General features: G+C 47.7%; 1 protein-coding gene across 2 annotated transcripts in view; it reads right to left on the bottom strand.

Moving 5' to 3' along the window:
• The window catches only part of Vps16A (vacuolar protein sorting 16), a 98,844-nt gene that overhangs the window by 66,303 nt on the left and 18,109 nt on the right, over window positions 1–14,432 (bottom strand). For both annotated transcript variants that reach the window (XM_045745547.2, XM_069325252.1), the window contains exon 5: window positions 7,494–7,609. In XM_045745547.2, the coding sequence (XP_045601503.1) occupies window positions 7,494–7,609 (116 nt within the window). The remainder of the gene's footprint in view (window positions 1–7,493; window positions 7,610–14,432) is intronic.

Genomic DNA, 14,432 nt, shown 5'->3' with positions numbered 1-14,432 from the left:
GGCCACTGTGAGGGTTATCTTGAGGTTATCTTGAGATGATTTCGGGGCTTTTAGTCTCCCCGCAGCCTGGTCCTCGACCAGGCCTCCACTCCCAGGAAGCAGCCCGTGACAGCTGACTAACACCCAGGTACCTATTTTACTGCTAGGTAACAGGAGCATATGGTGAAAAACTGTGCCCATTGTTTCTCGCCGGCGCCCGGGATCGAACCCGGGACCACAGGATCACAAGTCCAATGTGCTGTCTGCTCGGCCGACCGGGTACTGAACTGTCAGGAGAAAAATTTCAAGGGCTTCACTGAGGAAGAAATAGGGAATGAAAGTTTTATGGGTAGGTTAGTGAAGGTTGAGGATCTGCTAAATAGTCATAAAGGAAAACTTCCAATATTAGAGAAAGAAAATGAAGACCTTAGAAGTAAAATTTACTTAGAAGTAAAACTTTACTTAGAAGTAAACTTCCTTTTACTAGGAAGCATTTTGCAGAAAGAACAGGAAGTTGCCAGCTTTACAGATAAAGTAAGGAGAGAGGAAGGACAAATAAAGAAACTAGTGAAAAAGAATGAGACATGGAAAATGGAGAACATATTTTAAGAAAGTAAACAAGAACCAAGATAATCTATACAGAATTAGGCAAGGATTTTATATGATAAAATTTGTGGGTAACTCAAATAGTGGTTATCAAAGACTTGGAAAAGTGCAAAGAGGAAATGAAAGAAACATGCATGTTTGGAAGTCAAAAATAGAAATGTACAGTCAAGAACTGACATCAGACAGGCAATTAGGAAAGAACTGCTTACCAGCAGTAAATCAGCACAGAACATTGTAGATAAAATGACTATAATAATGTTTGGCTATTTGGAAAAGGAGATACCACCTAGGGTGGGCAGAGCAGCAGAAGAGGAAAAAAAAAATTGAGAAAAAAAGAGGTGCAGTAAGTTATATTCTATAAGAGATTGGAGAAAGGGAAATAATGGAAAACTATTTCAAGAGAGGACACTATGGGGAACTTAAGTTCTTTAATGAATCTGATTGGGAAGAATTGTTGTTGGACCAGGAAACAAGATGTATGCCAAATAGTGAGATATATATGATGAATGTACAACAAGATTTATACCAAGATGTAGAACTAGAAAATAGAATTGGTTCAACAAATTGTGAGAGAACGAGATAACAAAATGACCAAATATGGAATCATTATAGGAAGAGGCCAAATGCTCAAACATATCAGCAGTACAAACAAGCAAGAAACAACTACTCAACAGTGAGAAGTGGGGCAGAAAGAAATTTTGAAAAGGGATAGCAGACAAAAGTAAAAAAAACCAGGCCTATTCTATAAATTCAGTAAAAACAAAATTGCAAATAAAGGATAAAATCCAGAGGGTTCAAAATGGGGGACCATTGTCAGAGAAAATGAAAATGAAATGTGTGAAACACTAAATTAACTAAATGAACAGTTCCAAAGCGAGTTTGTGAAAAATGAGCTGGTTTTTCATTCCACTAAAACCTTATGCAATGCCAAATTCAGAAAACATCATAGAGTACAACGAGGTATCTCAAGATGAAGTGAGAAAAAAAAACTCAAGGAGCTACGTGTAAACAAAACAGTTGGTCAAGATGACGTTTCACCTTGGGTTCTGAGAGAATGCACATCTGAGCTGAGCATTCCACAAAAAATTATTTTTCAGACATCTGTGTGCAGGAATATTAGTAGCTATGGAAAATGGAAAACATAGTTCCAATCTACAAAAATGTTGGTAGAGAAGACTTATAGTCCTGTATTGTTGACAAGCGTGGTAGCTAAAAACACTTGAAAAAATTATTAAAACCAAATGGGTAGAACACCTGGAGAAAAATGATATACTAACAGACAGTATGGCCTTCAAATAGGAAGATTCTGTGAAACAAATTTACTTAATTTATATGAGAGAGATTTTGCATGAAAGGGATGATTGGGTTGAATACAATTATCTGTACATAAAAAAACCAGCGTTGACTGTAATGAAACACCATTTTCTGGGTGTGAACCCGGAGGCTCCCCGGAGCTTATCCAGGCTGATATGCTATTGTCAGACTTTGGCATCAGTCATGTGTATGGAGTTCTATGGGCCATACCGGGGACCTCGAGCCAGAACCTGGCCCCCTCAGAGAGGCATGGGAAGCAATGGCCTATAGAAACCCCCCGTGTGGTTGGAAGCATTCTATGTCTGCCATCGACCGAGTCAGGCACCCAGAGAGGTAAGCATCCCAAAACAAAACCCCTATCTGGTGAAAATTGATACCAAAAGCCGAACAAGTGGATAGAACTCCCCAAAAAGAAACGAGCAAAACGAGCATGACGTCACGTCGCGGCGCCGCTGTCTGCACAGCTCCCCCCCCCTCCCAGGGAGGGGAAGGGGGGGAGCCCCAGACCACCACCTGGCTATCCACCCTTCAGTTCTGAGGCTGGATGTTAAAACACGCAAAAACACACCGACCGGAGGAGGGAGGGCTGCCAGGGAGCCTCCGGGTCTCACCCAGAAAATGACGTTTCATTACATTCAACGCTGGTTTTCTGGGGGGAGGACCTTCAGCTCCCCGGAGCTAAATATCCACAGAGGAAAAGTAAAACGACTTACCCTGGAGGCGGTCCGCCGCTCACCTCCTCAACTCAAAGCCGAGACAACTGGCTGCAACCGCCGACCCAAAGCAACACAGGCCCGACTAGGCTCAGGAATGTTCACAAAATAACACGCAGCCAGGACCCTGTTTGAACGCCGCCAAAATCCCCGCGCCCAAAATGTCCAGCCCAGGACATGTTTCCAAAAACTGCAGCAAGAGCAGCGAACTAGGAAACTTCATGGGCACGGAGATAGACCGCAGGCTGGCTTGCCTTAACAACCTTGCGGAAGACCTGGGAGACCCAAACCCACGAACAGGGAAGAAGAGAAACCGGATTAACCCAAAGCGTGCCCCGGACACAGAGGCTGTGGCGTGCAAATAACGGTAGAGGACCGCAACCGGACACAAAACACTGATATACCCCCGGCCCGACCAGCCAAGCATCAACAACCGAAGAACCCCTCCGGAAAGCACAATCTCATTCTTTGCCAGAAAAGTAGAAGACGGCTGCAGACGAACAAACCTACCGCCACCGACCGAAGGAGCAGAAAACCCCCTGCGCCGGAGGGAGAACATGAAGCTCACCGACCCGACCCCTAGAGGCCAATGCCAACAGAAAAGAGCCTCCCAGTCCTCAAAAAGAATACTGAACCGAAGGGGCCACAACAAACAATGGAGAAGAAAGAAGAGAGAGCACTCTGTCCAATGACCAGGACAGCTCAGGCGGCACATGAGCAGGACGGAGGTCAAACGACGCATGAGACAGCTTGTGAAACAGCAGACATAACATCAATACCGAAAGCAAGCTGAAGCGGTTTCGCCAGCACCACATGATACAAGTCAACAGTATGGGGCAAGAAGACGGCCCCAAACCTCCACAAGAGAAGGACAAGACCACGCCAACAAACGCAGCTACCTAAAAAGGGACAGAAGGAAAAGGAAGGAACGCCAAAAAACCTCACACTGCCGCCAAGAAGCAGCACGTAGGTGGGACACCCATCAACAAAGCCACCCGACCACCAACAGAAAGTGAGAGACTCGAGGCAGAACCAAACAAGCCCCGCCATGGCCTATCGAGCCTAGGAAGAGGTGGAGCTGCGGGAAGATCTCGGGAGCGACCACGGAGCCAGCAGAGCTGGAAACCCAAGCCGGCAAAGAAGGAGATGGAACCCAAACCTGGCAATAGGAGAGCCAAAAGGCACAAACAAAACACAACCATGTGTAGGATAAAATGAGGAAAACAGAAAACACAAGAAAAAGACCAGAAGAAAAGACCAGCACCAGCGGCCAGGGACAAGAGCGTAGAAGGAAGATGAGGAACGAAGAAAGCAAGTAGCAAACGGGAATGAAAGGGACACAACCAACACCACACAGAACCGCTGGACATGTGTGTTGCCAACGCCAACAACACAAGTACTAGGTAAGTATTGTACAGAGAATCCAATGTACATGGAAGGGCGAAGCCAGGCACTGCAAGACAGGAAAGGAATGAGTGACCCAGAATAAGACCATGAAAAACGAGGCTGTGACCCCCCTTGCAACCATGAACCCAGATGAACAAGGAAGGCACCAGGAAGAAGCACGGAAGGGCCAAACAAAACACCACAAACCAATTCCCAACACGCATCCACAGTATGAAAACTGCAGCAAAATGGCACCTCAGAACATCCTGACAGTAACACTTACCCCATAACATATACCCTTACCATTGTACCTTGTAACCTGGTGGAGGTGGGGTCCCTAGCTGGACTCAAGCATGGGTTGGACATGCATAAGAGTGGGACTGGATGGGTATAAACAGGAGCAGCCTCGTATGGCCCAAGAGGCCTGCTGCAGGCACCTGTGTTCTGATTTTTCTTATATTTGTATCCAAAAACCACAAACCAGCGCCTGGCAGAAAGAGATGCCAGACCACAAACTCACATGTAGAACGTAGGCACGAACGTGTAACGACAGAGTAGCCGAGAAGATTTTGGAAGGACCGTCAGTGGAAGGCAGAGCCGCAAATGCAGAAGAGTAGGGTAGGAGGCGAAGGAGGAGCCCCACACCCATACGCAGGAAAAACCCAGCGTCCTCCCCATAGCAGCAATCCAGAACACCCCCCAGGTGCTACTGGGCACGGACTGGATAATTGAGAGGAGCGAGAGGCAAAGCACCCAAGAGAAAAAGAACGCAGAACTCCAGCACACGTGCACACCACCCATATCAAAACAAACAACCACGGCGCATGAGCAGCAGGGATGCCAAATGAAGGTTGCTAGAAGTCGCGAGCTGAAGAAAGAAACCATAAATGTGACTAGAAAGAAAAAGAGCATTAAGGACCGAAAATAAACATAGCACAGCTTCCCATTTGGGCTACAAGGAGCCCAATCTGGCAACCCTGTGCAGTGCAGGACAGTGCACGGAGAGAAGAAACAAACATGAAAGAATGAAACAGGACCGAAAACCGAGATGCTCGGAGAAGGACCAACAAGCCCCATAAAGGACCGGAAGACGACAGACATTCCAAATAATACTGGGAAGAAGCAAAACCTTCCCGATCCTTCTAGAACATAAGGAAGCAAGCGTGAAGCACGAAGGAACAGAATGCCAAAGTTGCACTCGAAACCAAAAGTCATGCAGAACCCCGAGAAGAGGGAAACATGACAGTGAAGGCCTGTCCCAAGAAAAAGGGGTGGAGAAACGACCAGGACGGGCCCGACGGTTTCCAAGGGACACGGAACCGATCCCGGGGGAGGGGCCGACTCCCAAAAACATGTATGGAGAGGGGGGGGGGGGGGAAAAATCAAGGCAGACCCACCACCAGGCAGATAACAAAAAGAACAGGAAACCCTGCAAGAGGACAGCGTACCCAGGCGGAACAGAGCCGGCCGCTATGATTGGTGAAACAACCTGCGCAGTACCCTGCGCCACAGCCAGTGCAAAACTGCCCCCCCCCCCAAAAGGCGAACAAAGGAAACAGAACACCCCAGCACACAAAGGGTGGCCGAAAACCAAGCAGTAAATAGCCTAGCAGAGGCAGAATCCAAGGAACTTGGGGAAGGTAACCCCAAGCCCAAGGCAGTAACTTACAGTGCACCTAGGGAAAGAAACACTGGGCACATGCAGCCCGGTATTGGAGAATCACTCCCGGCTCACGCACCACCTAGAAGAGCCACCACACACTAGGTACAGTGCTGAAAACAACCCACTGGAGCCAGAGCACACGACCGTTGCCTATAGCATCAGCCTCAGAACTGAAGGGTGGATAGCCGGGCGGGGGTCTGGGGCTCCCCCTTCCCCCTCCCAGGGATGGGGGAGCTGCGCAGACAACGCCGTAGCAATGTGTGACGTCACTGCTTATTTGCTCGTTTTCTTTTTGGGGAGTTCTATCCACTTGTTTGGCTCTTGGTAGCCATTTTCACCAGAATAGGGATTTGTTTTGGGACGTTTACTTTTCTGGGTGCCTAATGCTTCCAACCACACGGGGGTTTCTATAGGTCATTGCCTCCCATGCCTCTCTGAAGGGGCCAGGTTCTGGCTCGTGGTCCTCAGTAGGCCCACAGAACTCCATACACATGACTGATTGCCAAAGTCCTGACATTAGCATACCAGCCTGGATAAGCTCCTGGGAGCCGAAGGGGCTCCCCCCCAGAAAAGGCTAATTACAGTCCCACATAAGAGGTTGTTCTGGAAATTGGAACATATAGGAGGAATGATAGGAAGATGTCTCTCCATTTACCACACTTTCACAGAGAGGTAGAGGGTTGGAATAAGTTAAGCGACAGGTGCCAAAACTGTGAGTAGGTTCAAAGCCTCATAAACACCTCACCATGACACCACATCCAAAGCTCTCATCCTGTAACTACACTTGAGTAATTAAACAGGAAATGTTCAATAAAGCACCTGACAAGAGACCAAACATTCAAGATGAATTAGCTGTCACATAACTTAAACAAGAGATCCTTTTCTCAAAGCAATGTGGTGGTCTCTGGGATAAAACTGAGACAGTGAGGAGAGAGAGCCAGTTGACAGTTTACCCAGCTTGTGCTACTACTTGGTGATTGATTGATTGATTGATGAAGATTAAGCCACCCAAAAGGTGGCATGGGCAATGAATAGCTCGTAAGTGGAGGCCCTTTTGAGCCATCACCAGTATCAATTGATGATACTGGAGATCTGTGGAGGTGCGAATGCACCCTGCATGACGGGAGATGTCTCCCGTGTGAATGTGTTAAGATGGAAGATGAAGCCACCCAAAGGTGGCAGGGGCATGAAATAGCTCGTAAGTGGTGGCCCTTTTGAGCCATCACCAGTATCAAGAGCTGATACTGGAGATCTGTGGAGGTGCAACTGCACCTGCGTGACGGGAGATGTCTCCTGTTGTACTACTTGGTGATGGGTGGTGGTGGTTGTCAGGCAGGCAACTAGCTATTGGTTGTTAGGTACAGTTTAGCAATGCAATAATAGGCAGCATTTTGAATTATAGATTGGTGGAGATTACTCAGAGTAGTGGTATGTCCCTTCTGATGGTCATTGTGAGAGTAGGGGAGGTGGGTGTGTGATATTGCCCCAGGAGGCAACCACGTGTCCTATGCTATGAGTGAGTTACTGGTATTTACAATTATGGCACCTCAGGCATGAAGAAGTGTAAAAAAAATTAGCTTCTATTTTAAATAAATATATTAATAAACTGGTAGTACCATTATGTGTACAAAGGTTAAACATACTGACTTTTGGAAAGGTCATCTTATAAACAATTAGAGCTCCAAGCCTCAGTTTTACTAACTGGTGTTTAAATTGGCCTCCAACAGATTTTATGTACAAATGTTACAAGACTTGCAAAAGTATATATAAATGAGGATTCACACAAAAAATACTAGACATCTTCCTAATCGTGAAAAAAAAAATTTACTTACCAAGGCCTGAGGGCGCAGCTCTATGTGATTCAGCAGGAGGAGGTCACGACCTTGGCTAACCAACACATTGGTATGGCGTTCCTCTCTCACTATACACCAGCACTCTACTACACCACCTAAATTGTTATGTAAAAGAAGACAAAATATAACAGTGAAGATTTTAAACTCTTCATGGAAGAGTACATCATAGGAATAAGTAATTTGTTTACAGGTTTTATTATTTTCTCAGTACGTATGTCTAATTGTGCCTGTTGCACTTAATACTGTCAAGTGAAGTTGGCAATGTAATGAAATGTTGGCGGCATTTTTTGTATGTGACAATTTAATGTAAAGTCAAGAAAGTTAAACAAAGTTAAAAGCTTCTATTATCATTAACCCTTAAACTGCGCAAACACGTCATATGACGTGTTGAGTAACTTGCTATGAATTGCGCATCACGTCATATGACGTGTTGGATTACTACACAAGATTTAAACGGCCGGTGGATACACGGGGTTCACCTCGCCTTCATCAGGGCTCTTGTAAACAGATGCCATTTAAAAAAAAAAAAAAAAAATCATGGGCCACATTCCCGGGTGTGAGGTCCTCAGTGGCAGCCAGTGGTGGGCTGGCACTGGCTGCCACTGCCACTCAGCATACCAACTTAGTGGTTCATTATGGTGAACACAAATATAGATACTTATATATAGTGGGTATATACAGTGTACTAACAGCAAAAGGAGTGTGGGGGAGAAGCCATTTTGGTGATGGGGGTGGTAACATCTGCATGATTTGTCATGTTGGTAGGGGTTGGCCACTATGCTCTTTGGGCATTATACTGGCTTAGTTGAACAGTTATGGTGAACAAAACATGTAGATACTTATATATAACGTCTGTATATAGGATAATAGCACCACAAACAGTATTGTTGGGGTGAAATTTTAGTGCGTCTGACCTTGAATGTGTGAGGGAGGCAGCCGCCAGCTGACTGTATATAGCGACATCTCTTAGTGCCTGAACTATATCAACTTAGTTGTACAGTTGTGGTGAACAAAACATGTAGATACTTATATATAATGTCTGTATATAGTGAATAAAAGCAAAAGCAGTATTGTGGGAGGAGAATGTGGGTGAGTCAGGTGAGTTGAGAGAGGGAGGAAGTGGCAGCCAGTGGCGGGCTGCCACTGCCACAGCATACCAACTTAGTGGTTTGTTATGGTGAATACGAATGTAGATACTTATATATCACGTCTGTATATAGTGAATAAAAGCAAAAAACAGTATGGTGGGAGGAGAATGTGGGTGAGTGAGGTGTTGAGGGAGTGAGTGGCTGGCTGGTGTGTGGCGGTCAATCCTCGTTGCTTTTTGACTCATAATACCAACTTAGTGGTTCGTTATGGTGAACAAATATGCAGATACTTATATATAACCTGTGTTTATAGTGTAATACCAACAAAGTATTTGTTCACTGATGAACATAATTGAATCAACAATATGCACACCATAATTTTGAGTACAGCGATGATTCACTCATTTTATTATAAATATATCACACTACACACTATTGAATAGTATTACAACAAAAAACTACAAAAAATCAATCAGAGACATTGACATAATTAGGTAATTATTGCTTTGTGGCCACTCCTGCCTGACAGCAACAGACCGTCTCGGACGCATGCCGAGTCGGCGCCTGTTTTTGCCAGACTTTCCCGCCCTATACCGGGCAATATATGCCACTTACGGTTTTTTTATTATTTTTCCCACGATCAGAGAACACAAATTAACAGGTTTAGAAGAAAATTTTTTTTTTGTATGCACCTGTGGGTGACAAATACTAATTAGCCCTGAGTAACACAAGGGTTAACCACTTGACCATCCGTGACCGTACAAAAGACGATTTTAGCCGAAACTATTTCACCGTCCCGATGGTACTTGGTGGTAATCTTGGGCATAGTTATTTCATCAAATCACTGCACTTTGTGGGGCCACGTGAGCAACACAAATGCAAACAAGCCTCTCACCACCACCACCATCTCTCTTCCTCACCACCACCACCACCATCACACTCCCTCACCACCACCATCTCTCTTCCTCACCACCACCACCACCATCACACTCCCTCACCACCACCACCACCACCACCAGCTCTCTTCCTCACCACCACCACCACCATCACACTCCCTCACCACCACCACCACCATCTCTCTTCCTCACCCCCACCACCACCATCTCTCGTCCTCACCACCACCACCATCTCTCTTCCTCACCACCACCACCATCTCTCTTCCTCACCACCACCACCATCTCTCTTCCTCACCACCACCACCATCTCTCTTCCTCACCACCACCACCATCTCTCTTCCTCACCACCACCACCATCTCTCTTCCCTCTCACCACCACCACCATCTCTCTTCCTCACCACCACCACCATCTCTCTTTCCTCACCACCACCACCAATCTCTCTTCCTCACCACCACCACCACTCTCTTCCTCACCACCACCACCATCTCTCTTCCTCACCACCACCACCATCTCTCTTCCTCACCACCACCCACCATCTCTCTTCCTCACCACCACCACCATCTCTCTTCCTCACCACCACCACCATCTCTTCCTCACCACCACCACCACCACCATCTCTCTTCCTCACCACCACCACCATCTCTCTTCCTCACCACCACCACCATCTCTCTTCCTCACCACCACCACCATCTCTCTTCCTCACCACCACCACCATCTCTCTTCCTCACCACCACCACCCATCTCTCTTCCTCACCACCACCACCATCTCTCTTCCTCACCACCACCACCATCTCTCTTCCTCACCACCACCACCAATCTCTCTTCCTCACCACCACCACCACCACCATCTCTCTTCCTCACCACCACCACCATCTCTCTTCCTCACCACCACCACCCACCACCATCTCTCTTCCTCGCCACCACCACCACCACCACCATCTCTCTCCCTCACCACCACCACCACCATCTCTCTCCCTCACCACCACCACCACCATCTCTCTCCCTCACCACCACCACCACCATCTCTCTCCCTCACCACCACCACCACCATCTCTCTCCCTCACCCACCACCACCATCACTCTCCCTCACCACCACCACCATCACTCTCCCTCACCACCACCACCATCACTCTCCCTAACCACCACCACCATCACTCTCCCTAACCACCACCACCATCACTCTCCCTAACCACCACCACCATCACTCTCCCTAACCACCACCACCATCACTCTCCCTAACCACCACCACCATCACTCTCCCTAACCACCACCACCATCACTCTCCCTAACCACCACCACCATCACACTCCCTCACCACCACCATCTCTCTTCCTCACCACCACCACCACCATCACACTCCCTCACCACCACCACCACCACCACCATCTCTCTTCCTCACCACCACCACCACCATCACACTCCCTCACCACCACCACCACCATCTCTCTTCCTCACCACCACCACCATCTCTCTTCTCACCACCACCACCATCTCTCTTCCTCACCACCACCACCATCTCTCTTCCTCACCACCACCACCATCTCTCTTCCTCACCACCACCACCATCTCTCTTCCTCACCACCACCACCATCTCTCTTCCTCACCACCACCACCATCTCTCTTCCTCACCACCACCACCATCTCTCTTCCTCACCACCACCACCATCTCTCTTCCTCACCACCACCACCATCTCTCTTCCTCACCACCACCACCATCTCTCTTCCTCACCACCACCACCATCTCTCTTCCTCACCACCACCACCATCTCTTCCTCACCACCACCACCACCACCATCTCTCTTCCTCACCACCACCACCATCTCTCTTCCTCACCACCACCACCATCTCTCTTCCTCACCACCACCACCATCTCTCTTCCTCACCACCACCACCATCTCTCTTCCTCACCACCACCACCATCTCTCTTCCTCACCACCACCACCATCTCTCTTCCTCACCACCACCACCATCTCTCTTCCTCACCACCACCACCATCTCTCTTCCTCACCACCACCACCATCTCTCTTCCTCACCACCACCACCACCACCATCTCTCTTCCTCACCACCACCACCATCTCTCTTCCTCACCACCACCACCACCACCATCTCTCTTCCTCGCCACCACCACCACCACCACCATCTCTCTCCCTCACCACCACCACCACCATCTCTCTCCCTCACCACCACCACCACCATCTCTCTCCCTCACCACCACCACCACCATCTCTCTCCCTCACCACCACCACCATCACTCTCCCTCACCACCACCACCATCACTCTCCCTCACCACCACCACCATCACTCTCCCTCACCACCACCACCATCACTCTCCCTAACCACCACCACCATCACTCTCCCTAACCACCACCACCATCACTCTCCCTAACCACCACCACCATCACTCTCCCTAACCACCACCACCATCACTCTCCCTAACCACCACCACCATCACTCTCCCTAACCACCACCACCATCACTCTCCCTCACCACCACCACCATCACTCTCCCTCACCACCACCACCATCACTCTCCCTCACCACCACCACCATCACTCCCCCTCACCACCACCACCACCACCATCGCTCTCCCTCACCACCACCACCATCACTCTCCTTCACCACCACCATCACTCTCCTTCACCACCACCATCACTCTCCTTCACCACCACCATCACTCTCCCTCACCACCACCACCATCACTCTCCCTGCCTCTCCCCCTCCATGTCTCTCCCCCCCCCCCCCCCCATCAATTACTGCCTCCCATCCTTAACTCAATGCCTTGGAGGTCGGTGGCCTGTTGCCATGTGAGGGCCGCTGATACCAAAACAAAGCCGATTCTGACCTATGGTTATATCGACCGCCAGACCAGTATATGAGGCTCCAGATATCGGTCTCCCAAACCGGTCGTTATTACCGGCAGATCGGTATAAAAGAGGCCGTTAAATTGAGTGGATACTGCATCTTTCTATCAGTCAGAAAATTTTTCATCCAAGTTTACCTGTCACTCCTCCAATATTTTTCCAGTTTCCAGAACAACCTCTTATGTGGAACTCTGTCGAAAGCCTTTTTTTAGGTTCAGATAGATGCAGTCAACCCAACCATCTCTTGCCTGTAAAATCTCTGGCTCGATCATGGAAACTGAGTAAATTCGATACAAAGGATCTTCCAGATCGAAAACCATACTGTCTGTCAGATATTATATCATTTCTCTCAGGTGTTCTACCCATTTAGTTTTTATTAGTTTTCCAATACTTTCACTATTACACTTGTCAATGATACAGGTCTATAATTGAGGGGGTCTTCCCTGCTGCCACTTTTGTAGACTGGAACTATGTTAGCCTGTTTCCACACATCTGCTACGACTCCTGTACACAGGGATGCCTGAAATATCAGGTGAATTGGAATGCTGAGCTCAGATGCACATTCTCTCAGAACCCATGGTGAAACTCCATCTGGGCCAACTGCTTTGTTCTTACTGAGCTCCTTTAGCATATTTTCCACTTCATCTCTAGACACCTCTATTCGCTCTATGTTGTTCTCTGGAATTCTTACTGTGTCTGGTTCTCTGAAGATTTCATTTTGTACAAACACACACATATTACAAACAGCCAGCCTACTCGTGAAAAACTCCCCAGACACCAAACAGAACGCCATGAAGGAAACCAACATCGTCAATGCCTTCAAATGCCCACTTGGGGACTAAGCCCCAAAGAACTCAGTATATAGGCAAGACAACAACAACGTCACTTTCCAGGCGATTAACAACAATGCATAAACAACAGGGCTACATCAAGGAACATATTATCTCTTCTCACAACCAGACCATCACCAGAAATCTTAACAAAACACCTTGCCTTACCTACCTTGAGGTTACCCGAGGTGATTCCCGGGGCTCAGCGACCCTGCGGCCTGGTCGTCGACCAGGCCTCCTCGTTGCTGGACTGGTCAACTAGGCTGTTGGACGCGGCTGCTCGCAACCTGACGTATGAGTCATAGCCTGGTTGATCAAGTATCCTTTGGAATGTTGTCAAGTTCTCTCTTGAACACTGTGAGGGGTCGGCCAGTTATGCCCCTTATGTGTAGTGGAAGCGTGTTGAACAGTCTTGGGCCTCTGATGATGAAGTTCTCTCTCAGAGTACCTGTTGCACCTCTGCTCTTCAACGGGGGTATTCTGCACATCCTGCCATGCCTTCTGGTCTTGTGCGCAGGTTTGGGACCAGCCCCTCAATTATTTTCCATGTGTAAATTATTATGTATCTCTCCCGCCTGCGCTCAAGAGAATACTGTACAGGTTTAGGCGCTTTAGTCGGTCCCAATAGTTTAGATGTTTTACCGAGTGGATTCTAGCAGTAAAGGATCTCTGCATGCTCTCCAGGTCAGCAATTTCTCCAGCTTTGAAAGGGGCTGTCATTGTGCAGCAGTATTCCACTCTAGAGAGCACTAGCGTCTTGAAAAGTATCATTATCGGTATAGCATCTCTCGTGTGAAAGGTTCTTGTTATCCAACCTGTCCTTTTTCTTGCAGTTGTGACGGCTACTTTATTGTGTTCTTTAAATGTAAGGTCTTCCGACATCAGTACATCCAACTCCTTTACACTGCCTTTCCGTTCTATGTTATGATTTGACCGAGTTTTGTACGTGGTTTTCGTTTTTATATTTTCATTTTTTCCGTAGCGCATGAGCTGAAACTTATCTTCGTTAACCCTCAAACAGCGCATATCATATATAAATGATATCAGTGACAAAATCGAAACCGCGCACATCATTTATATATGATTTCGTGTCTAGCGCTATAATTTAAACGCCCCGCCTGGGATAGGGGCAGCTATAGTACAGCCACGACCGATAGTTGCCAGATGCCACCTAGAAAAAAATCCAGGCCAACATTCTTGGGTGTTACAGCGTCAGTATTGAGCAAGCCACGAAGGCTGGCG

Source organism: Procambarus clarkii, chromosome 16, assembly GCF_040958095.1.
Source record: "Procambarus clarkii isolate CNS0578487 chromosome 16, FALCON_Pclarkii_2.0, whole genome shotgun sequence".
Taxonomy (NCBI): Eukaryota; Metazoa; Arthropoda; class Malacostraca; order Decapoda; family Cambaridae; genus Procambarus; species Procambarus clarkii.
Note: the sequence above shows the minus strand (reverse complement) of the source record. Positions and strands in the feature narration are given on the sequence as shown.